Raw genomic sequence first — 23,105 nt, forward strand, 5'->3', positions numbered from 1 at the left:
GGTCGTTGGCGATGCGCGTCAGCGTCTGCACGTTGACACGGTGCGTCGGCCCGAAGAAGACGTGGTCCTCCATCGTCTGCCCGACGCCCGGCCGGTCGGCGACGACGGGGATGCCGAACCTGGACAGCTGCGCGCGCGGGCCCACGCCCGAGACCATGAGCAGCTGCGGCGACTGGAAGGCGCCCGCCGACAGGATGACCTCCTGGCGCGCCCTGAGCGTGTACTGGCCGAGGGCGAGGGCCGACGAGACGACGACGCCCGTGGCGCGCTTGGCGCCGTCAAAGACAATCTTGCGCGCCAGCGTCGCCGTGTAGACCTTGAGGTTCGACCGGCCCTTGGGCGTCGCGCAGGAACGACGTCTGCGACGAGTCGCGCGTCTGCGTCTTGGGGTCGATGGTGCTGGCGCAGTACTGCGCGCCCAGGAGCGCGCCCCGAGTTGAAGTCGTCGGCGTCGGCGACGCCAATCTCGTTGAGCGCCGGCTCGAGCCACGTGCTGAAGGGCTGCGCGTAGTTGGCGTACGACACCTGCAGCGGCCCGCCGGCCGGCGAGAAGGCGGCGGCGTCATACTCGGCCGACGCGTTGGCGAAGCGCGATGCCGCCGGCGCCGTCAGCCGCGCCGACCGCCGAAAGTGCGGCTGCAGCGCGTCCCACGTGTAGCTGTCGTCGCCCACGGCGTCGGCCCACTTCTGGTACGACTGCTTGGTGCCGCGCTGGTAGACCATGAAGTTGCGCGCCGAGCTGCCGCCGAGACACTTGCCGCGGGCGTAGTGGATCTTGCGGTTGCCGGCCCCGGCCTGCGGCTCCGTGACAAAGTTCCAGTCGACGAGCGGGTTCGTGTCCGAGGGGCTCGAGCCCGCGAAGATGGTGTCGCCGGCCGGCGTCTGGCCGAGCGCCGGGTTGGTGATCTGGTAGAACGAGCCGGCCTCGACGACGGCCACGGTGATGTCGCGGTTGGCGCTGAGCCGGTTCGCCAGTGTCAGGCCTGCTGTGCCGCCGCCGATGATGACGTAGTCAAAGGTCGCATCGCGGTTGAAAATGCCCAAGAGAGAGCCGAGCTGGCGCTTGTCCTCGCGGTGCGATGCCGCCTGCTCCTCGGTAGGCACAGCGGCGGCGAGGACGCCAAACAGCGCAGGAATGAGTGAGAGACGCATAGTAACGTAGGCCGTATGCAAAAGGGGATGGACAAGGACGTGGACCAGGATCGTCAGAGGGAGAGGGAGGGAGAGGCCAGTAGCGGATGTATGACCACACTTATACCTCTGCTGTCCAGGAGCGGCAGATGGCTCATGCAGCTTGCCGGCATCGATAGACTTACTTCTTCCCGCGTCGGATCTGGGCTGAGTAGTTTGACCTGCATGGACCCCAATGACAACACGGGCTACTGATTGACCGGCCGGGTCGACTGGTAGATCAAGCTGAGCAGCCTAACCTTGGCATATCTGGGCGAACACGAAGGCTCGAGCCTCCCCATGTGGTTCGATCCTGTGTTCCTGACTACCCGCCAACAGAGACCGCCGCTCTTTGTTTCTCAGGCCAGAACCTTGCGGGCCGCGGCCAGGTGAAAGAAAATGACCAGAACGGGTCAAGCTGTTGGACCGACCACACAGGACGGGTATGGCGTCTTCTTAGCGGCCGTGGCTAGTGGCGATCAGATCGTCTCTCACCGTCAGCCGCTGCAGGCCCGGGCTCGCCAGGCGTTGGCTGGATCAGGCATGGCGGCGAGGAGCGAGCCAGAACAGGGTTTGCGGGCGGCATTTGAGCGAAGCCCTGGCGGCGAATTACAGGTGGATGCCGCAGATGCTCGAACTTTGTCCTGATTTATCTTTCCTCTTGCGGATATCTACCGCATCGTCAATGTGGTCCTTGTTGGCCTTTGCAGGCTGGCAGATGATCCCCGTCGCCAGTGTATCTTGACATTGACTCGGGGCTGATAACTCGTTCTGGCCAGGCCTAGCTCGAACGGAACAAAAGAAATCAAAGAATCATCCTTGCGTTCGCATTGTTCGACGAGTGGCCTTCGACTCAACATGTTCTGTCAGTTTGGGGCGATTGCCTGCTGGGCCGAAAGGAAGACGATCATCACGTCAACACGAGAAGAGGGTAGACCATGGTCCTTCGACGCACTCGAAAACTGCCTTGCGTCCTGTTGAGGCTGGCGATTTCGGATGTATGTGCCACCAAATGCCACCGCAACTCGTAAATGCCACGCCCAGCACACGAATGAGTTCCTGCAGGTCTTGCCTGCCAAATAGCCGAATGTTGCAAGACACCAGCCTTGAATGGTGTGAGACAACACCCGCCTTGACATGGAGCGGGCAAGGTAGATAGATCCCCAGGATCCACCACAACCCAGGGTCACGAAACCAAAGTACTACGTTGCTTCGGGCTGCTTGCGAGCTTGATGAGGATCGAATGGCAGTGTCAAACAAGGCTAGTGTATTGATGACTGGTATAGCGGCAACATATTGATACGGGGACGTCCGTTGAAAGTGTTCTCGGCAACCGGTGTCTATCCTTGAAGATCGCAACCACCAGACCGCACCTTTTGGTTTTAATTCGCCTCTTATATTGAGTGCATAGAACCCTTGCCACACCTGCTGAAGACACTCGTGGTTTTCACTGAGCCGCTGGTCGTCGCCATTCTAGCATGGAAATGCTACTTCCCCTTGGCTACCTTTGGCTCCCTGGCTTGGGAATTGAGAAAGCATCCGATGGCCCTGACAACTCTCAGCGATCAGTAACTAACATATGCAAATGCCTGATCATGGGAGATTGGAAACTCGACGGTGGATGATGAGCTCGTCCTTGCCTCGTTTTCTCAGCACACATTCTCAGATTGTGTCAATGATCCTTGGTGGTCGGAGCCTTTTGAAGAAGGACCGTCAGAAGTCTCCGGTGACGGGAGCAATCCGCAATTTGTCGTCGACTCCAATCATAGCTACGACCGATATTTGACTATGGTGTGCGATCAGGATAAATCTGCTATGGATGTGTTACGGTCGGCTCTAGTAGGGCTCGGTGGCAGGCCTCTCACGGTCGCAAGTGCCTTACGGCAGCTGTCCAATCGAGCTGAGAGGATGCGTAGTGGATTGACTTGTTTGATTCGATGATTCATGTTTTTCGACTTTCGGCTTGGCGTAAGTTGTATGCGGTTGCGTGATCGTTTAAGAAACTTTGTACTTACTCTCATCTCCGTAGATTAGACCTGCTTGCTACACCATCGTCACTGTGACCTCGTCGACATAGATTCGTACCAAGGCTGTCCATCCTGCGTGGGGCTTCATCACTTCATCAAGAAGGCGCCCATTCCGCAGATGATCGTTCAAGCGTGGTACCGGGATGCTAGGCCGGCTTTTTCGGTCTGGCACCAGCGTTTTATCCCTCATCTGGACGTGGTTACGTCTTCCCGAGTCCAATGACTTGAGCTATTGAGCTGGGTCCCCTGGTCGAGCACAAGGTCTTTATCTGAAAGTTCAATCAGGAGATGGCTGCTCTATTGCAGCTGCAGTTTGAGGCTATTGTTGACAAGAGGAATAAGGCGGCACCTGTCGAGATCGCGCGATCTTCACATATTAGTATGGCGTTTTTGAACAACAACATCGCTCATATCGGTCATACAGATGGGATATAATATAGCGCGAATGGGTATTCCAAATTCCGATAATATCATTGTTCCTCTCATCGTAAACACAAAGGAGCAAACCGTTGAATCCTCACACACTTCTTGACGACATCTTTTGCTTATACTCTGCCTATGACGACTGTCCCAAAATCTTCTCCTCCCACTCGATCAGAAGCTCCATTATTTCCAATGAATCCGATAAGCTTGCGGCAGGGCGCTTTACCTCCTTGTGCCCAGCTGCCAAAGCTTCCTCTACCTTCTTGACCTGGCATGCAAATGCGTCTTCGGAAGCCGTAACAACAACCTCCCTGGTCTCGCCCGTCTGGTACGTCTCTATCGTCAAGACATTATCGCCGGCAACAGGCAGCCAGGGGTTCGTCTTGAATCTCATGACCGCCTTGTCGCCCTGAACAACAAACCCGGTGTCCTTGCCGTAGCTGTCAGTCGACTGGATGGTCGCCAGGAGGCCGTTGTCAAGGCGCAGCATGAGCGCGGCGTCCCTGCCGTGCGCGACGCCACCGTCGTGCGAGACATTGCCCGCGGCCTGAAGCTTCCTGGATCGAATAGCGTCGGAGCCGAATGCAGTCTGCACGATGAGATGGAGCAGAGAGACAGGGTAGCAGCCGAGGTTGTAGATGGTGCCCTTGCCGAGCGGGTTGGCTCTGTCCCAGATCTGGGCTGCGTAGTGGCCGTTGATGGCTCGAATGCGGCCCAGCTCGCCCGACTTGACGATCTCGACGACCTTTTCCATAAAGGGATGGCAGAGATACATAAGGCCCTCAAGCATGAAGACGTTGGCGTCACGCACGGCAGCGAGGCTGCTCTTTGCATCAGCGAGGGTTGTGGTCAAGGGCTTTTCCGAGAGGATGGCCTTGCCACGCTTGGCGGCCGCAATGATGGCCTCGGCGTGAACATGAGAGGCGAGGCCTATGTAAACGACATCGACCTTGTCGTCGTCGAGGATAGATTCTAGAGTATCGTAACGCGAGGCGACATTGTACTTGTCTGCGAAGGCGCGTAGGTTGTCTGGATTCCTGCCGAAGATGGCTTGGATGGTTGAGCCCGGGCTGTTCTCAATCGCTTTGGCCACGGTGTGACTAATGAAGCCTGTTCCGATAATTCCCCAACGAAGCATGGTGAGAAACACTTCGTGCCCTTATGTTCAGAATATTGGGGTTGTGGACAAGGCGAGGTGCAGAAGAGCCGCAAATTGACAGAGAATTTATATGGGGTTGGATCAGTGACCAGAATAGGGACAAGAGAAAGGGGAGACTGGGAAAAAGCATCGGGGAGTCCATTTGATATCGTCAGACGCCAATGCGGGGTAAGCCAAAATGGCTTGTTGGCTTTTTTTCACGATGGATTCGTCTCATTCGCACCATCGATAAGATTGATTTGTAACTCAGGTTTCGCACTCCGGCGGCAACCGACGGAAGAATTGAGGGCTGATGGAGACATCTCCGAATGTACCTGATCAATTTGTGCCCTGTTCACTGTCAAGAGACTCTACATACAGGTTCAGTCATATTCGTTCCATCATGTTGACACACTTTCCCTCGAGCAAATCCATCATCTAAAGTCTTGATGCCTTCTGGCTACTGTACAAAACGCCGGTTCTATGTTTAGCCCAGTATAACAATACAAATCTATGTTCTCAAGATCAGGAACCATCTCCGGACTTACGGGATGTTAATCTTGGCCGACTCCTTCTTGACGGCTGCCCTTCCACCAAATCCCCAGCCGATCTGGTGCGCCACCTGGATCGACGTCTCAAGCTCGTCGGCCCATGCCCAGACAAGGCCCGGATTCTTCTGGAACATCCTGCCCACGGCGACGAGGTCCAGCGGCGTGTCGTCCTCATCCTTGCCTCCCGAGATGAGCTCCTCCGCGAGCGTACCCGTCTTGATGCTGCCGACGGTGCTCACAAATGCTTTGTCGCCGACCGCTTTCTTGATCGCCTTGGCGAAGCCAGCCTGGTATCCCGGCCCGCCCTTGACCTTCTGCGCCGCGTTGTTGCCACCGCTAGAAATGTCGAGAATGTCGACGCCCCGATCAGCCAACAGCTTGGCGAACTCGATGCTCTCCTTGATCGTCCAGCTCTCGCCCTCGAACTCGGGGTTCGTGTCCAGCCACTCGGTCGCGCTGAAGCGCACAGCCAACGGCGTGCCCTCGGGCAGAATGGCGCGCGTCTCCTCGACGAGCTCGAGCGCCAGGCGCGTGCGGTTCTCAAAGCTGCCGCCGTACTTATCCGTGCGCTTGTTGCTCGTCGGCGACAGGAAGCTCGAGACAAGGTAGCCGTGGGCAAAGTGCAGCTCGATTATGTCGAAACCGGCGTGCAGCGCCCGCTTGACGGCGGCGGCAAAGTCCCTCTTGACCTCGGCGATCTCGTCGAGAGTCAGCGCCCGCGGCGTGGGGAAGTCCTTGCCGAAGGGGACATCGGACGGCCCGACGACGTCGTTGGGCCAGCCATTGACGTCCTCGGTCGCGATGGCCTGCGGGAGCCACGGGGCGACGGTCGAAGCTTTGCGGCCAGCGTGCCCGAGCTGAATCGAAATAAGCTGGTTCTGACTGTGGGCAAAGTCAACGTGCTCCTTGAGCTTGTCGACGTGAGCGTCTAGCCAGATGCCCGAGTCCTCCGGGGTGATGCGGCCATTTGCCTGGACGGCAGTAGCCTCAATCATGCTGAATCCAGGCTGCAGAAGGTGTCAGTTGGGTTCGCGAGAATGAGCAGTGCTCGAAACTTACGCCTCGCTGGACGATTCCGCCGTAGTGGGTAGTGTGCCAAAGGGTGTGAAAGCCCTCGTGCGCGCTGTACTGGCACATCGGGCTCAACCAGATGCGGTTCGGCAGCTCGACGCCACGGATCTTGAGCGGTGTGAAAAGCTTGGGGATCTCGCCGTTGGCGGCCTTGAGCGCGGTGCCGGCAGGCGGCGACTGTTCGGGGGTGAAGAAGGGGACGCCTTTAGCGGGGGTGTTTTCGAGGCTAGCAGGAATCTTCTTGCGCTCAACGAGAGCTGGTGTCCTCGACCGAGATGGCGGGATGCCCTCGTAGCCTGGGGCCGAGACCTTGTTGTCTGCCGTCATGATGCTATCTGTTGTTCCGGGATTGGGGAAAGTTCAAGAAAATGGGACACGGTTCTTCACGTCTAGCTGCTTGATTCGCGGGGTTGTCTTTAAGAATAAGAACCATTCCAGGGATATGTTGGACTGGGCCTCGGCAGTTTAAGTAGCCCCCCGCATTTGGGACCTGCTAATGATTTCAGGTCAAGACAGTCTGAGAAGCAGAGCCACTGCACAGGAGGCAATCGAGAAGGGCGCTTGGTAAGCCTTGCAACATGAATGGGATTAACAAGCTCATTCATATCAATCCACATTCGCCACACGGCTCATCGTTGCTTGACGACGGTCGTCGAAACAGATTTTGAGGAGGTGGGGGCCGTGTTGGAATCGTGTAGACAGGCTTGACAGGGCAACATACACTGCTATGACGTTATTGATCCCGCGTTGAGCGACTCCAATTGCCTACCTTTTGGGCGAATCTATTTCCTAATCAAGAAAGTCCGGATCCGGCAAACTGGCTCGGTCGATCCCAGACGGGATTGTCCGCTGGGTCAGGTCATGGAATTCAGATTCCGCGTCGGCTCCAATTACCAAGCACGCTTTCGCTCGGTCAAACGTAGGAGAAGATAAACATGATTTCATAACAAATCTGAACAGAGAGTTCGTAGCGCAATTTTTTGTTCCTCCACTATCTTTAGTCCAGCTTGGGATTGACGCTATAATGGAACCTCACAATCTGGAGTCCTGTTGCTATCCCTACGTCAGTCCTTGAGCCTCGGAAATCGACCCAGCACGCAATTTGACCTACACCGTCCCACTCAGGTCAACCAATTGCCCTTAGCATTTTCCCACCCAAAGTCCTCCATGGTCCACCCGCTGAGGGCGAGCTTCCCATCCACCTCACCCTTTAGGCGCTGGATGCCCTCAGCGATGCGATATTTCTTGATGGTGTCCTGGGCTTTGTTGATGGTATCGATCTCCTCGTCGCTCAGTGTCACAAGCTTGATGTTCTCCGCGATGCGCTTTTCCGAGCTGCTCTTGGGGATGACCGTGATGCCGCGCTGGACAGCCCACGACAAGGACACCACGCCGGCCGAGCAGCCGTGTGCATCGGCAATCTTGGTGAACGTCTCATGATGGAGAATTTGGTTCTCCTCACCAGCGCGGGACCCTCCAAGTGTCCTACAACTACGTCAGCAATCAAGGTCGGGTAAACTCTCCCATCCGGCATGACGGGTCAAGGGTAGCGAAGCTTACGACCAGCTCATCACGTGGATGCCCTTCTCTTGACAGTACGGTACCAGCTTGAGGCACGGGTTCAATGCGTGAAGCTCAACCTGATTCACGGCAGGCACAATGCTGGCCTTCTCCAGCAGCCGGTCAAGCGTCTTCTGCGAAAAGTTGCTGACGCCGATGGACTTGCACGTGGGCCCGACCAGTTTTTCCATTCTCTTCCAGGTATCCTCGAAGCGCGGGTCCTCATGCGGTCGCAGGACGGCTTTCTCGGGCTTCGGCGTCGTCGCCCACGGCCAGTGCATCAGCAGGACGTCGACGTAGTCGAGTCCCAAGCTCTCGAGCGAAATGCGCAGCGCCTCGGCGGGATCATGGTGCCACTCGCCCCAGAACTTGGTCACGACGGTGATTTCCTCGCGCGGGATGCCGCTCTCGCGGACGGCGCGGCCGACGATATGCTCGACACCGTAGGCTTGGGCCGTGTCGAGGAGGCGGTAGCCGCTCTTCAGGGCGTGGATGATGGAATTTTCAAGAGCCTTATCGTCGTCTGTTCCGGGGCTGCCTGTCATGGGATGAGCGCTGTCTCGGGGACCGCATGGTGGTGGGTGATCAGCCTACCTTGCCAAGTTCCCAAGCCCACTGCTGGCATACGCAAGCCTATGGTTCAATTTGATCGTCAGTTTCGGAAACCCTTCATGTTCTACTTTTTGTGGCGCACCATTATTCAGTTCAAATGTCTTGGTACAAACTGATGGCGAGGCCATGTTGAGTTTCTGATTTCTAAAGCGAAGCAGAAATCACTGAGGAGTCGATGGAGGCTGCCAGATTGCGCAGCGATTTAACAGAGGGAAATTTTCCCAGGCTCTTGATGTTTTCTCGAGTGATTGAATTAGCCTCTTATAATGTGATGGTGAGGTAAGGTCTGTAGCATGACGTGGCCGCTATACTCAGCGCCCTGCCTCACGACGTCCCATACGCGGAGGGTGACGGCATGACCCGCTTATCTGGCTACCCCGCCCGAACCTGAGGTAGGCGGGATGTTGCTGCTTTATCATCATGATGGTGCAGGGTGCGCCTTCGGTGAAGGGCAAATGTCTACTTCTTGGTAAATGATGCTGGTCAGGATACTTCGGCGGAGTGATCAAGGTAGGGGGTGATGTCTTTTCGTTATCAAGCCTCGCCTTTCAAGGCTCAAGAAAACGACGTAGGTACAGATGTTCTCTCCAACTCTCCGAGAAAGCATACGAAATGGGGTGCATCGCCCACGAACGACAAGTATGGTACGAGAAGGCAACCCCACAGCAGATTTGACGCCCGGATCAGTAAAGGATCCAGCACCTCGCCCACCTACCACCAAGAGCAGTCCAATCGACTATAGGAGAATTGATTTATTTACTTGATTCATGCGCTGACTCTTGTGTCTGATGAATAACATCTTCTCACACCGAAATTGTCCCTCTTGATGAGATACGAAAGTCCCAATGACTCAGACAATGACTTGGCATATGTAGTAGTCGAAAGAATCGAGCATGCCGTCTTCGCAAAGTACGCCGCTTCAACAAGCGAGGTTGAAACAGATCGACTCAAACGAAGTCCTACTAAGTTTTCACTATAAAGCCCTGAGTCGGCGACACGTCTCTGAATCTCAAGTGGCTCGCCTAGTCTTAGGTATTCGTCGCTTTTACCGACTCTATTTTTATACTTGCCGACTAATTGACTCCGTGCGTGCGTAAGCTCGCGCGTAAGCTAGCGCCATCTCAAGACAGTAACCCGGAAAACAGTCAACCCAAGAAGTAATTGCGAAGATTGAGACTGTCTATGCCAAGAATATGCCATGTCTCGTGAACAGGTCACAAAGAGGCCTGTTAGCCCTTGAAAATTGTTCATTTACCATGGGACGGATGCGCGGCTGTCATAAAGGACAATAAAGACTTCAACACCACATACATCAGTGATATCATAACTTGGAGACCACCGAGAACTTCCAGGCACTTTCTCGATTGGGTGAGTACGTGTTCACCAAGCACAACAATAAGATACGACTTCTGGGAGCCTGGAATCTCCATAAATGCCACCCAGCTGTTTTTATATGTTTGACCGAGTCGAAGCCCTTTAGTATATACTGCGGAACTATTTAAAACCCTATTTACTCGGCCGATGATATTAATACCAAGAGCATCTGCATGGGAACGCAGGATCAAGATTCAACCGAACACCTCCAGACATGGTGAACTCCGAAAAGTCTGCCCCAGTCATCTGCGAGTGCAGGTTTTAGGTACCCTGCCACATGCCACTGCCCTTTGCAGGAGTTCGATAACCCCTATCTAGTAGCAGAAAACGCTGCTCAGCTGGTCGTTGAACTGACCATATCGGTCGTGGATGCTGGGGACGTCAATGTTACACTCGGTGAACATCGGACCACCTTGGCAGTCGGCGTCTTTGTAGAAGCGGCAGCAGCCACCGCTGATGCGGAAGCTGGTTACAGCATCATTGGTGAAACCGCTCCAGTTACTGCCGCCACGGTTGCTGAAGCAAGAGTTGACCGGCATGGGCCACTTGTTCTGCAGACCTAGGCGTTAGCAGCCTCCGGTTATATCTCAATGTGAAGAGAGTTCCTTACAGGCGCAGCCTCCACGGTAGTCCCGATCGTAGCAGAGCGCGAGATCGAGGGCCATGGCGGGCACAAGGAGCACGCTAAGAGCGGTCCCGAGGGCGAGCATGGGGGCTTGGGTGATCGAAGAGAACATGATGGCCTCTGGGAAGCAACAACGCTGGTGAGTGTGTAGAGGAATTTGGGTGAGGAGGAGAGCTGAGAGGATCTGATGATGGATGCTGATGAAGAAGAAATTGAGTGAAAGGACACGGGCTCTGACCTAGCTTTTATACAAGCTCTCAACATGGGGCCCCGACTGAGTTGGAGACGTGATACGTGAAAAGCTGTATGGCTAAGAAGAATTCGTCCGATAGCCTCGTCAGAGTTTCTTTCAGGATAAAATCTAGCCACGCGTGCGGAAGAACTGTGCAGAGTCCGGGAAAGGGCTATTGAAGTCGCGGCCTCTCGGCACAGCCGGCATGCTCCATGACAGGGACCAAATGGATCGAAGTACTTTAACTCGGGTACTTTTGCATTATACAAGTCGTTAATCGGCGCGACTACAGCTAATGCCATTGGTTGAGTGACCTGCACGGGAGCGGCGTTCTCGAGTACCATCACCGTCCTTCTAAAGTGTGTTCATCCTACACGGCGTGAGTGGAGTCCTGGGTGATTTCAGTACGAACCTTATGTAACATCGCCCTGGCACAGTCGGTTGGGGAAGGTAGTATTTACAAAAGTACCGTGCAGCTGCGTAGTCTGCAATGTCGACCAAACCAGCGCATGGGCCGATTGGACTGAAACTTTGATAATTTACACTCTGCACATGCTCGATAAAGAAGACACAGAGCCAAAACCCCCAAAATTCAGCGTTGCATTGAAATTGAGCTACATGGTCTAGCGACACTCCATGTTCAACTGCTAAGTTTTGATTGGTGCAGACTCTTGCTATGTCTAGAGCGAATTATTGAGAAATACATGCTCTTTCATGAATTCTGATAGCCAGACACCCGAGAAACTGTCTAGTGCAGGTATGCTGCCAAGACCGCACATTTTCCTGCATACAGTTTTGCCCGTTGTTGTTGTTGTCGCTAGCGTGATACATGGTCAAAGTCGGCTGCAGCAGAAAATCAGGGGTCCTAGTGCTTGGCACAAGGGCTATTTACATCCACGCAAGGATTGTATGTGGGATGTATGAGCCATTGGCTACGGCCGGAAGTAAGCCATATATTACTAGTCTAACAGCCTGTTGTATACCGATAACAAGAAGCCTGGGAATTGTGCCATCCAAGAAATGCCTTTCGGGATTTGAGGCAGCTCTTGCACTTGCTCCTGCAAAACGGCTGACAATGTACATTCCTAGTTGTAAGGCTTATCCGAGAGCTACATCCTCAGGCCAGCTCCCTTGGCCGCTGAATGTTCTTATTTGGTCACGTTTCTGATGCTGACCGAGCGCACTGTTTAACTGTTGGATTTGGCTGTGTTGGCTGAAGAGATTCAACCGTCGGCGCACCAGCCCTTCTTCAAGCTGCTTCCGCCAGTGGAACTAAAGCCATGGTTTCACTTTAGTAATACGTTCTTCAACGGATAGGCACATGATAGCACATTATTAGGGTCCATTCTGTGTTTGAGATGAATGACTCGCTATCGGTTCCCCACGCACACGATTGCAAATCAAGCGTCTCTAGGATCTGACCTGAGGTCAGTGTCGTGAACTCACCTTTCTGTCCGACCAGAGCAGTGTTGCCCTCGGGATCGACGACCTTAGTCCGCGTATGTGGCAGAACCCTGCCTATGGTGGTCGACATGGTCTCCTCGCTATCGTCCAACGACATGATGAAGGTGACAGGGCTGTTTTCCGTCATGCCACAGCTGATCAGCATACCCATAAAACCCCTCTCCCTTTTCATACTCCTGAACAGGGACGGTGGAACGGGAGACCCAGCGGCCAGACCCGTCCGCAGCGTGGTGATACAATGCCTCTTCGCTTCGAGTATTCGGAACTCGGCATTGAACATGGTAGGCACCCCAAGCAGTGCTGTCACCCTTTCTTGAACAACCGCACCCAGAGTCCACGCGGCGCTGAACGCCTGTGAGGAGAAAATTTTCCCGCTGCGGTAGCGGAAAGCTGCCAGGAAAACCACCACCAGTCCGAAACAGCAGAAAAGAGGTGGCGACTGCATGCGATGTCATTTTCAGTCAACCGCATAGCCTGGCCAGTGCAGCGCGCGGTATTGATGAGGTTTACGGCCGATGTCAGCATCCGTGCTTACAAACGAGCGATGAACAACGCTTTTCTCGCCAGGCTGGGTGTCACAAAGAATCGAAACCGCCAAAGTTCTCCGGCAGTATGGCAGGATCAATATTACCAAGATCAACAGATAAATATGTTGACAGATCGGTCGTCGACATGCAATTCATTTTCTTGCGTATCCTGCGTCGAAGACATATGGCATCATGGTCTGTGGCAGGATGTGGGCGAGCCCCTCGTACAATGTCCCATGTGTGCACCAGCCGTGATTATCCATCATCGGTGCAATACCGCGCCGCTGCACGGACAGTTTTCCTCCGTCCGCGCCGCCCGAGTAACAGCGGCTTAACTCCGCACTAGCACCCTGCCGGCAGCAACGTCCCGATATCCAAGACAATGAATGACTTTTGTATAAGTGATGGCCGGGCTCTACTCTCTGGAAGCCATGTGCCTGGCTTACGGACGCATCATCACAAAACGATTTATTGCCGCCATGCCCCTCAGTGCAGGCCCAGTCCTTCTCCTCGGCGGCACTGGCAAGGTAGCTCGCAGCATCGCCTCGCTCTTGGCTAAATCGGACATCCCCACTATCCAAGCGTCCCGTAGCGGTGCCACCACAGAACCCGATGCCACGAACATCTCAGGGGTCGCGTTTGACTGGCACGATGAGACGACCTACGCCAAGGCTCTCGCCGCGACGCCGCGCGCCGTCTTCCTCGTCGCGCCACCCATTCTCGACAGTTTCTCCCCCATGTCAGCTTTCATCGATATTGCACGAGAAAAGGGAGTCCGGCGATTTGTCCTCCTAAGCTCAAGCGCGCTGGAAGCAGAGGAGGGCGGCGTGGCAATGGGCAAGGTGCACGCCTACCTCAAAGCTCTCGGTGACAAGGGCCAAACTGAGTGGGCGGCTCTGCGCCCGACCTGGTTCCAGGGTGAGTCGTGGCAGCACATGCATTGCCTCGGTGGCAAGCTGCGTGAGGCGGGCGAGCGGGTGCTGACATGCTGGCAGAGAATTTGGTAGAACACAGGGCGCACGTCATGTCTATTTGGGGCGAGGGCAAGGTGTACTCGGCCACGGGGGAGGGGCGAATTCCATGGGTCGCTGTCGAGGACATTTCTGCCTCGGCATATCAGCTCTTGACGCAGGAGGCAGCGCCCAATGCAGAGTTTCTGATTCTGGGGCCGGAGCTGCTTTCCTACGGCGACGTGGGTGATCACACTCGTCGTCTAAAGCGCGAGGCTGACTTTTGCTAACAATAAAACAGATTGCTGCGATTATTTCCGACGTGCTGGGCCGCAGGGTCGTGCATCACCAGCAGACGCCGCGCGAGCGGAAGGATATGTTCGCCATGGCGGGCATGCCCGATGGATACGCTGATATGATGGCAGCGTTGGATGTTCAGATTCTCCATGGAAGCGAGGAGAGGACGAACGACGTGGTGCTAAAGCTCACAGGGAGAGAACCAAGAAGGTTTCGGGTCATGGCTGAGCAGCGCAAAAATGTTTGGCTCAGCGATACGTGACGAAGAGGTTAGAAGCGCCATTTAGGTCTCCAGACAGCGCACGATTGGTGGGTGTCGGCGAGTCTGACATTTGCCAGCGCCACTTTCGGGTCTTCCAGTGAACGGTACAGATTGAGGGCGCATCCTTGAACGGCATTCATCAGGGCCTAGGTAAGGCCTTAAACTTCAACGGCCATAAGCATAAGCCAAAGCATGTTATACTACAGGATGCATACGGGATTTCGTCACTTTTTGGAATGATGATCCTTGCGAAACCAATATGATCGAGGGGGACAGCGAAAAACTACGCCAAATGGCCCCACCAAAGTGCATCACGAAGGCATAACATCTCCACCAGTGCGGCATTTTGTATACATGATACGCATTACCATTCGGCCGTTCAACAATCAATCCCTGGTGGCCCAGTTGGTTAAGGCGTCCGACTGTTATTCAACAGGCAAATCGGGAGATCGACAGTTCGAACCTGTCTCGGGGAGTTATTTCTTTTGTAGATGACGTCGACGAGAATAATGATTTATGACTTCGCTTTTTGAACGCGGGGCTAATTCGGACTTCATGGAAATAGACAGTATCTGGCGGCGTGAGGCAGCAAAGCCTCTCCCAGGCATTCGCTCTCGGTCGGATGGATGTGAATGTTTTCTTCGAGGTCGACCATGAGTGAGTGATAAATAAGGTCACCTCTATTGCGGTAGTCAGCAGTGAAACATAAATTTAGGTAAAATACTGTGGCATCAGTCATGACACAGGAAAATGGAGGCTTACTGTATAACAGTATGAGAGATTATGGTATGGCGCGAATAAAAGTCCAAGTCATACCAGTTCCTACGCTCTACTGTACAGAATGTCGTATGTCAGCATCAGAATACCAGACTCCTTCTTCTCCACACTTCGCAGGTCGAGCTTCCAAAATTCTTGCTTTTCAGTTTCTTGCGATATCATCTTTTTGCCTCTACCGATAATGGCTGGCATAACAGCTGTCTCAACAGCGTCTAGTAGCTCGGCTGCGAGGAACTCACTGGCAAGACGGCCGCCGCCCATGAGCCAGATATCTTTACCCTGACCAGACTTGAGGTTTCTGACCACATCTAGGTAGTCATCTCTAACAATTTCGATATCGGGGTGATCTTTTTGCTTCAATGTCTTGCTTATGACGATGACATGGTGATCGGCAAGAGGGTTGGCACCGGATGTCTCCCCGTGGTGAAGCATTGCTTCGTATGTTTTGCGTCCCATGACGAAAGATGAGAATTCACTGTAAAGGGCTGTGAAATCAATGGATGGGTCGTCAAGAATCCATGTAGTTGAGCCATCGAGCGAGGCGATGAAGCCATCGAGAGTAGTGGCAATGTTGTACCGTACGCGTGGCATCGTGCGACCCAAGTCTCCCGTTGTGGTTTTTCAATGGTATGTCCCTGTCAAAAGGAGAAGAGCACGCACGAACTTCGTGCACGCTCTTCTGCCGCTGCCAGAAACTGTAGCTTGTTGTTCTCGAGGGCCTTGGCTGAAGGTTGCCTTCGGTCAGAGATTCGGTCAGTGATTCAGAGTCGGTCAGTATCGGTCACTGCCGGTAAATCCGGTATACTGACAGGGATGTGCATGCGATGGAAGAGGGGGAATTAGGAGACTAGGGCGGCCCAGGCCAGATCTGATGAATTGAGGGGCACGTGGAACCCCTGAACCCGTTGACCAAAAAATAGGATCAAGGAAACGAACTGTCGGATGTCTGCAGTGCCCTGTCGCTAAACTCGGCGTCGGTATTTGACCCCGACGGTTTGCCCGACCGCCAAACTCCTGCTTCCCGACCCTCCTCCGTTCAAGACTCACTACCCACAGCTACCAGCACGACGCCAACTCGGAACGTGCACTAAACGAGCTGCGGCACGGCGCTGTACTGAGCATTTTCCCATCGACCGGATATGCCCTGAAATGCCGCCACCTGCGATGCCGCTTGCGCGGCGATCGCGCAACGGTTGCCTCGATTGCCGCCGCGCGAAGGTCAAATGCGACGAGCTCCGGCCGTCTTGCGGGACGTGTGCGCGGAGGCGGCATGTTTGTCAGGGGTATGCGAAGCCAGTGCCGTCAACAGATGCATCAGCCGCACCTTCGGCACGGAACGTCAGAAAGCCAACAGGGCCCACGACGGCCACAGTCTCAGGGTCGAACAAGGCGGCCGTAGGCGCACAGCCAATGCGGAACGGAAAGGCGACAATAACATTGCCAGCCCTCGAAAGTTTAGGTTTCCTGTCGCTTATACCCCGCGGGGCTGTTCCGGCTTCTGATGAGATCAATATTGAACTTTACTTCAAGCGTACGTCTCTGTTTCTAACGAACTCTTTCATACGGCATGCGGAGTTGGGAGGCACTCAAATCGAGGCATGGCTAACTTTCGAAGGACACCCTTCCGAACTTCTCATCGGACAAGAATTCGTCAGCGAGATGAACGCCAACGCATTATTGATACTCCAACGCGACCCAGTACGGGTGGCAGACACTTTGTCGGCCATTGGTTATGCGTATCAGGTCGGCGACAGGGCGGGATCCTTGCTACCCGTTCTGAATCGAAGAGCAAGGATCCTAGCCAACCTTAGGAGCATGAAGGCGTCGAGCTTTTACTTCGAGGAAGCTCTCTTTCTGCTTCTAGGTCTATGTGCCATGGAGGTAAGCTACCGTAGCATTGCGATTCCCCATTCGCACTCGCCTATCAAGTATTGCCATGTACTCACCAGGAGAACAGCTCGTCACGCTCGCACAGCCAGGCCACCACGCCACCATACCGACGGTTCTGGGCAACGTTTCCTCCCTCATATCACACCACACCTCGATAGACGGCGAAATTTCTTTCGTCAGCCGCTACCTTCTGCGTGCCCTTGCTCGTCAAGACCTTGTCGTTTCCCTCGTCCATCTCCGTCGCCCTCGCATTCCGACCTGCATCTGGCTCGAGACGAACGACTGCGCAAAAGCAGACCGTCTTCTTGGCTACACAGCAACGCTCATGCCTTTGCTTGAGGAGCTTTGCATCCTCGCAGAGGATATGCGCGAGCAAATTCTCCAACTGAGTCATTCATCAGCGACCGATCAAGCGGTGCTTGGATTTTCAGCCGCATCCATGTCCCCATCGTCTCAGGATACCTCATATGCCACAGACACTAGCCCCAGGTCCTCCGTTTCGGTTTGTTCTAACATTAAACGACCATCAACCATGACGCCCTCCGTCAATCCCTCCCCCGAGTCCACCTCGATTCAACTTCGGGCTGCATCCCTCTACCATCGCCTGACTGCCTGGTCTCCTCCCATCACAGACAACAACCCCTTCCTGACGACCCGCAAATTTCGTGTCCAAGCCGCATCCTATCGCTCCGCAGCCCTCCTCTACCTCCACCGTCTGCAGCACCCCCCTAGCAGCAGCATCAATAGCCACGATGCATCCCAGCACGCAGTCTCAGAAACTGGAACCGAAGCTGAAGCAGACGCCGCGGCTCTCCACGGCGCGCATGACGTGCTTCTCTACGCATCTGGCGCGCCAGCTGCTGAGACGAAGCTTCTTCTTTGGCCCGTCTTCCTTGCGGCCTGCGAAATGCGCGGAGAAGAAGACAGGCGGGCTGTTAGGGAGGTCTTGGCTTCCATCGCTGCACACAGAAGGACTGTGACTGTCGAAAGGACGAGGAAATTTGTGGAAGAGCGAGTGTGGAGGGCGAGAGACGCGGGAGAGGATTGGAGCTGGATGGTGCTGGCACAGAAGTGGCCTGGGGAGTGTCTTCCTATCTGAGTGTTTGAGGTAGTAGGAACGGCGTTTGATGGTATTCGTTCCGGCGGGGGCTGGCGTTCGGTATTATATACTCATGCTCACTAGTCTTTCATATTTATTTGTACGGCTCGCAAAGCAGCTTTGTTGATTGAAATCTAAGGCTAGTGCCAATTGACGGACTGACCATATCCAAAGCATTTCTAAATATTTGCAGATGCGACGCCGACCTCACTTGTGTCGAAATTCGTCGATGACGCTCGCTGGCTTGGCGTACTCCAAATCTGAAGTATACTCATACGGCAGGTTGAATGCCTTTGGTCCTGCCACCTCGAGCCCCCTCTTCGATGCCCAGATAGGGTGTGGTGCCATGAGCATGACCACGACCTTAACCCCGTACCTATACTCTTGTACCCCAATCGCTTCACCAGTTGAGACATCAAGCACCATGATCAGATCGGGCACTGTGGCTAGCATCGTCTGCGCGCCATCGGTTCCCTTGGCTAATACAGCCAGGTTCTCGTTCATGAATGGCACCCGCACCTCCTTCCACCCCTCGCCTTCCCGAGCTCGTTCAGCCTCACTCTCGACTTCGTCCTCGCCGAGACCTTCGATCACGACTTCACCGAGCGAGTGGCCGGTCTCCGTAATTCTCGTCTCGACGCCACGGATTTTACCCGTAAACACGCGCCTCGCGGACCGCGCGCCGCCAGCCTCCGCAACAAGCGCGTCCGTGATAGTGCCCATCCGGGATTCGACCTGCGCGCGTCGTACGACCCTTCCAAGGCGCCACGCAAGAGAGAAGGTATTCGGTATGCCGTCGCGGCGCATTCTGGCCCCAGAAAGTGGCGTGCCCGCGGCCCCGGCAGCGAAACCAAAGTTAGCGCATACCTTGCGGATCTCTTTACCCGCGGCCGTCTCATCTGCTTGCCCGGCCGGCACAATTGCGTCTTGGCCGTCGCCGCTGCAAATTACCACAGGTAGCAGCTCATTGACAGACTCCGAATTAACGTATTGGGAGACCATCTCAAAGTTAGGATATGCGCGACCTACGCCATCGTCGTCAATACAGTGCATTCTGTGTAGGAGAGGGGCCTTACCCATGAGATCTCCATCAACAATCGGCACGCCGCAGTACCTCTTCGAACCCCATAGTAAGGTGCCCAGGCCATTCATACCTCCAATCTCAGTAGCTAGCAGATGCGTAAATTCGACGTTACCTTGCTCCTTGCTCAATCTCTGGAGAGCATGGAAGACGGCGTCAGACGCGATGCGCTCCTGGCCCACAGCTGGAGTACCAATAGCCGCCACTGGAGGCAGAACAGCATCATCCAGCAAATCTTCAATACGAGTGATGATAATGCGTTCGCCCTCACGGAGCAGTTCCATAAGATGTAAATATGATGCATACGGGGATCCGCCGCCGCCACAGCCAAGAACATAGCAGCCAATTTCGATGAACTTGAGATCTATAGGCGACACAATCCACTCGCCTTGGGGAGTGATCTTTGGTCGATACGTGGCCAAGTCTAGACCTTCATAGGTGTCGTCGGTGGTGGACGCCTTTTTGCCCTTGGGCGAGGGTCCGTCGGCCATAGAATCGAGAAGAACGTCATCCTTGATGGGTGACTGCACCATTTCAGCATAGACTCGGGTGTGATCTGCTGAACAGGCGACTTCGATCCGCACGAGCTTCTTGTTGTCGACGTACGGCACCCATTCCACCTCTTCATTGAGGACAGTGACCTCACGAGAGACACCACCCTTGGCTGTAGCATTAGCGACTGCCATATCCATTACACGGGCGATGCCTGCGGTGAGGTCATCAGCATCTACCATGACCTCTGCAGTCCCATAAATCTTAGCCAAGGCGGCACCTATGGCGTTGGCGACCCCAGCATGCTCGGAACGTATGATGTGATTAACTCCCTTGAGGGTTGGAGGGCACAAAATGGCTCCGCCCCCAACTAGGACAACTGTACAGTCTTCAGGTGAGAGCTTGATCCGGTCTATGAGGGCTTCAAGGATATTCTTGATGCGATCGGCAGCGCATGCAACGACGGTGGAGTCGAGTTTGACGAGGGCTGGATCACCTATGAGCAGCTCATTTGGCGATGAAGCGATGGCAACATCAGTAGCTGTTGGTACCGAGCCTCCGAAACACATAGCTTCAGACGTGAGGTCGTGACCAACGCTGTCGGGACCAACGGTGATTGTTACCGATGAAGTCGCGGTTCGAACCTCTCGAATGATGGAGCCACCACCTAGGCCGATGCTCTCGACTGAGGGCATATCAAGGTTGATCTTGACGCCGGCTAGTTCGGTATACGTTTTGCTCAGTCGCGGGTACCCGTTGGGCAACAATGCACCCACATCGCTGGTGGTCCCTCCAACATCGACAACAACGCAACCCTTGTCGCCTGATATGGTAGCAAGCTCTTCCCGTGCGAGAAATGCCGCTCCACGCATGGAGTTTGTCGCGCCGGAGGAGAAAATGCGAATGGGAAAGCTGACGGCTTCGCTGAATGGCAGCAGGTGACCAGCATTCGATGTTAAGTAAAGCGGACACTGCAGTCCCACCTTTCTCATGGCACGCATGAAAGAGTACACCGTACGGCGCGCAAACGTCAGAATCGCCGCGTTCAGAACAGAGGCGTTCTCGCGAGCTAAGAGCCCCGAACCGGCGACACTATGGGAGAGAACAATATTTGTGGACTTTGCATAGTCCGTATCCAACTTCTCGAGTTCTGACAGGATGATAGTGCCGGCTTCAGACTCCTGATGGTAAGTTGTATCCATTGGGGACCCCATACCGACAACAACAACATTCTGCAACTTGAGCTCATGGATTTTGCGAGCTTCGAGGCGAAGATCCTTCTCGTTGAGAGGAGCAATGAGCCTTCCATCGATATTCACGCCGCCTGGAACGATGGCAGAGTAGCCCTCAATAATGCCTCGAAGAGATCTGGGCCAGTCGGCAAAGGGCAGGGCACCCTTGACGAAACCGTGGGAACCGAGGCGAATGACAGCGACCTTGGAGAGAAGAGAAGCATCGCGCTGGATAATGGCGTTCAGGAAGTGCGTGGTACCAATTGCCAGAGCGGAAATCGAGGTCGGGTCGGGGGGCGATCCAGCGTCCTCCCCTGAGGCGATGGACTTGGAGAGTAGCGTCGTGAGTGTAGCTTCGACACCCTCCGTAACGTCCGTCGTCGTGGGAGACTTATGAGATGAAAGGACAGCAGAGGTGCCTGCTCTGGAAAGATCGAGGAGGACCGAGTCGGTATTAGTGCCTGGCCGTGTAAGTGATGTAGCAATCAGCAGGCACTCGACTTCGTAGTCAGGGGAAGCGATCCCTTGGAACTCGATGACTTGCAACAAGACATTGGGCTTTGTACGTACCGCCTACATCAACACCAACCACCAGGGGTCCTTCCGATTTGGAAGCCATGATGCAATGGCGAAAAGGGTGAGCGTGATATTGTGAGAATAAGTATGGCTTGCGCAGTGATGGTCATTGAACACGCGACAACCACGTCATGTCCGAGCGCGAATAATGCACGAGCCGGCGAGTGGAGAGTGAGCCAGCTGAAAGGGCGGCCAAAGAGCAAAAAAATGGTTGATGGGATGCACACTGATGCTGATATCTGGACTAAGATATGATGCAGATTTGTCTCTGTATCCAAAGCCAGAGTTTGTTGGCAAGCTTTCGATCCCGATATTTGTGGTGCCTGCCCTGATTCCACCTGCGCTGCCATTTGCAAATGAGGGGCAGCATAGCGGACGGGCAAGTGGCACCCAGGTAGGTCATGGTGGGGTTTTTCGTTGTCAGTGTCCGGCCCCGAGCATTGGATCCGACAGACCCCGACATCGGTACGTAGTTCCGCGCCTGAACGCCGAGCATGCATCCCTCTAAGATGATACGTCACTATCTATGCTATCTTAGCTCCATCGCACTCCGTTCAGGTGGGGTGATCAATTTCCAGAATCGATCTACTCTCCGAGCACCTCGAGCCATCACAGAGAAAAAGCGACGAGCGATCAGGAATCCCGCAATCCACCCCCTTGTTGCTGCCGCAAATGATTTTGAGGAAGAACCAGTCCAGCCAAACGATAACCCGTCGCCAGTTTGCAGGATCACCCTAGCCATGCGAAAAATAGGCCCACTGGCCTCCACCGGCCACGGTCGTCCAGCCATGATCGGACATGGAATCTTCAGCAGCTCTAACGATCTCGCTACGTGCGGCTCGCTGATCTTTTCCTAGTCCTCTCTTTAACTGCCACTCATCAGCAGGGTCTCGACAGCAACTGACTATCCTCACCACCCCGGATTGATGGTGCAGTTGCGGGGAGCCCAGACGAGTCAAACTCTGCCAAGCACACCCTCACCTTCCTGCGCGATAGACATGCTCCAGCCAATAAATCCTGTGCATCATATTGCTACCCTGGGAACCCCCACGACCTTCTGGCGACGCAGTGCTATACCCTCTTCATATAAGGCTTCCGGCAACCCCTCCCTCGGGATCAAGTTGAGTCGATCTAGAGCTGCATGCCATCATCAGAGGTGGCCACACCGAGCCCCCTCGTCTTCAAAAAGTGATATAGCCCAACAAGCTTTACAGACATCTTTCGTGTCTCTTTCCGCTCGGATTCGACTGGGCTGCACATCATCGGAAGTCAAACGCTCAGAGACTCAAGACCGTTGTCATGTGGAAGAACATTGTCGAGAGGATTCGTGTCGCCGATGACCACGAGCATGGCTACGAGACGGATAAATGGATCAATCCCGACATTGCGCCTCTTCCCCCAAGCCGTCGCAACTGGGGAATCTGGGCCTACCTGGGTTGGGGGTTCTATCGCAAGCGAGTTCTCACTCTTCATCTTTCTCTGGGGTGGGCATCCACGCTGACTGTCGCAGCCTGTGTATTTCAGCCTGGACGGGTGCCGCCTCACTCTTGTCCCTGGGCCTGACTGTACCTCAAGACGATTGGCTCATGATTATCGCTCGCATGCTCATGATCGCGCTCATTATCGGCAATGGATGGGATCGGCGGAGATGGCACATAGGCTTTTCCGTCCACCA

General features: G+C 54.7%; 10 protein-coding genes and 1 non-coding gene across 11 annotated transcripts; 3 read left to right on the top strand and 8 right to left on the bottom strand.

Moving 5' to 3' along the window:
* Positions 1–18: 18 nt before the first annotated feature.
* On the bottom strand, positions 19–1,152 carry VDBG_02692 (choline dehydrogenase; the record flags this gene model as incomplete). The annotated part of the gene is made up of 1 exon (XM_003006507.1): positions 19–1,152. One exon carries the CDS (start codon positions 1,150–1,152, stop codon positions 19–21), a length of 1,134 nt encoding a protein of 377 aa, XP_003006553.1.
* Positions 1,153–3,753: 2,601 nt separating this feature from the next.
* On the bottom strand, positions 3,754–4,758 carry VDBG_02693 (oxidoreductase domain-containing protein; the record flags this gene model as incomplete). Its single annotated transcript, XM_003006508.1, has 1 exon — positions 3,754–4,758. One exon carries the CDS (start codon positions 4,756–4,758, stop codon positions 3,754–3,756), a length of 1,005 nt encoding a protein of 334 aa, XP_003006554.1.
* Positions 4,759–5,302: 544 nt separating this feature from the next.
* Positions 5,303–6,707, bottom strand: VDBG_02694 (NADPH dehydrogenase; the record flags this gene model as incomplete). The annotated part of the gene is made up of 2 exons (XM_003006509.1): positions 5,303–6,316; positions 6,369–6,707. 2 exons carry the CDS (start codon positions 6,705–6,707, stop codon positions 5,303–5,305), a joined length of 1,353 nt encoding a protein of 450 aa, XP_003006555.1.
* A 794-nt stretch (positions 6,708–7,501) lies between these two features.
* On the bottom strand, positions 7,502–8,680 carry VDBG_02695 (GCY; the record flags this gene model as incomplete). Its single annotated transcript, XM_003006510.1, has 3 exons — positions 7,502–7,865; positions 7,941–8,478; positions 8,635–8,680. 3 exons carry the CDS (start codon positions 8,678–8,680, stop codon positions 7,502–7,504), a joined length of 948 nt encoding a protein of 315 aa, XP_003006556.1.
* A 1,560-nt stretch (positions 8,681–10,240) lies between these two features.
* Positions 10,241–10,663, bottom strand: VDBG_02696 (predicted protein; the record flags this gene model as incomplete). Its single annotated transcript, XM_003006511.1, has 2 exons — positions 10,241–10,485; positions 10,537–10,663. The coding sequence occupies 2 exons, from the start codon at positions 10,661–10,663 to the stop codon at positions 10,241–10,243; spliced, it is 372 nt and encodes a 123-aa protein (XP_003006557.1).
* Positions 10,664–12,006: 1,343 nt separating this feature from the next.
* VDBG_02697 (acyl-CoA synthetases /AMP-acid ligases II) lies at positions 12,007–12,692 on the bottom strand (the record flags this gene model as incomplete). Its single annotated transcript, XM_003006512.1, has 3 exons — positions 12,007–12,055; positions 12,175–12,193; positions 12,230–12,692. The coding sequence occupies 3 exons, from the start codon at positions 12,690–12,692 to the stop codon at positions 12,007–12,009; spliced, it is 531 nt and encodes a 176-aa protein (XP_003006558.1).
* Positions 12,693–13,178: 486 nt separating this feature from the next.
* VDBG_02698 (conserved hypothetical protein) lies at positions 13,179–14,283 on the top strand (the record flags this gene model as incomplete). Its single annotated transcript, XM_003006513.1, has 3 exons — positions 13,179–13,692; positions 13,782–13,966; positions 14,026–14,283. The coding sequence occupies 3 exons, from the start codon at positions 13,179–13,181 to the stop codon at positions 14,281–14,283; spliced, it is 957 nt and encodes a 318-aa protein (XP_003006559.1).
* A 390-nt stretch (positions 14,284–14,673) lies between these two features.
* On the top strand, positions 14,674–14,759 carry VDBG_15048. Its single transcript has one exon. It is a non-coding gene; the product is annotated as a tRNA-Asn (tRNA).
* Positions 14,760–15,105: 346 nt separating this feature from the next.
* Positions 15,106–15,651, bottom strand: VDBG_02699 (bifunctional deaminase-reductase domain-containing protein; the record flags this gene model as incomplete). Its single annotated transcript, XM_003006514.1, has 1 exon — positions 15,106–15,651. One exon carries the CDS (start codon positions 15,649–15,651, stop codon positions 15,106–15,108), a length of 546 nt encoding a protein of 181 aa, XP_003006560.1.
* Positions 15,652–16,209: 558 nt separating this feature from the next.
* On the top strand, positions 16,210–17,745 carry VDBG_02700 (predicted protein; the record flags this gene model as incomplete). The annotated part of the gene is made up of 4 exons (XM_003006515.1): positions 16,210–16,591; positions 16,676–16,941; positions 17,018–17,663; positions 17,714–17,745. 4 exons carry the CDS (start codon positions 16,210–16,212, stop codon positions 17,743–17,745), a joined length of 1,326 nt encoding a protein of 441 aa, XP_003006561.1.
* A 511-nt stretch (positions 17,746–18,256) lies between these two features.
* VDBG_02701 (hydantoinase) lies at positions 18,257–21,473 on the bottom strand (the record flags this gene model as incomplete). The annotated part of the gene is made up of 3 exons (XM_003006516.1): positions 18,257–19,074; positions 19,204–21,315; positions 21,425–21,473. The coding sequence occupies 3 exons, from the start codon at positions 21,471–21,473 to the stop codon at positions 18,257–18,259; spliced, it is 2,979 nt and encodes a 992-aa protein (XP_003006562.1).
* Between the last annotated feature and the right edge of the window lie 1,632 nt (positions 21,474–23,105).

This window comes from Verticillium alfalfae, genomic scaffold, assembly GCF_000150825.1.
Source record: "Verticillium alfalfae VaMs.102 supercont1.3 genomic scaffold, whole genome shotgun sequence".
Classification (NCBI taxonomy): Eukaryota; Fungi; Ascomycota; class Sordariomycetes; order Glomerellales; family Plectosphaerellaceae; genus Verticillium; species Verticillium alfalfae.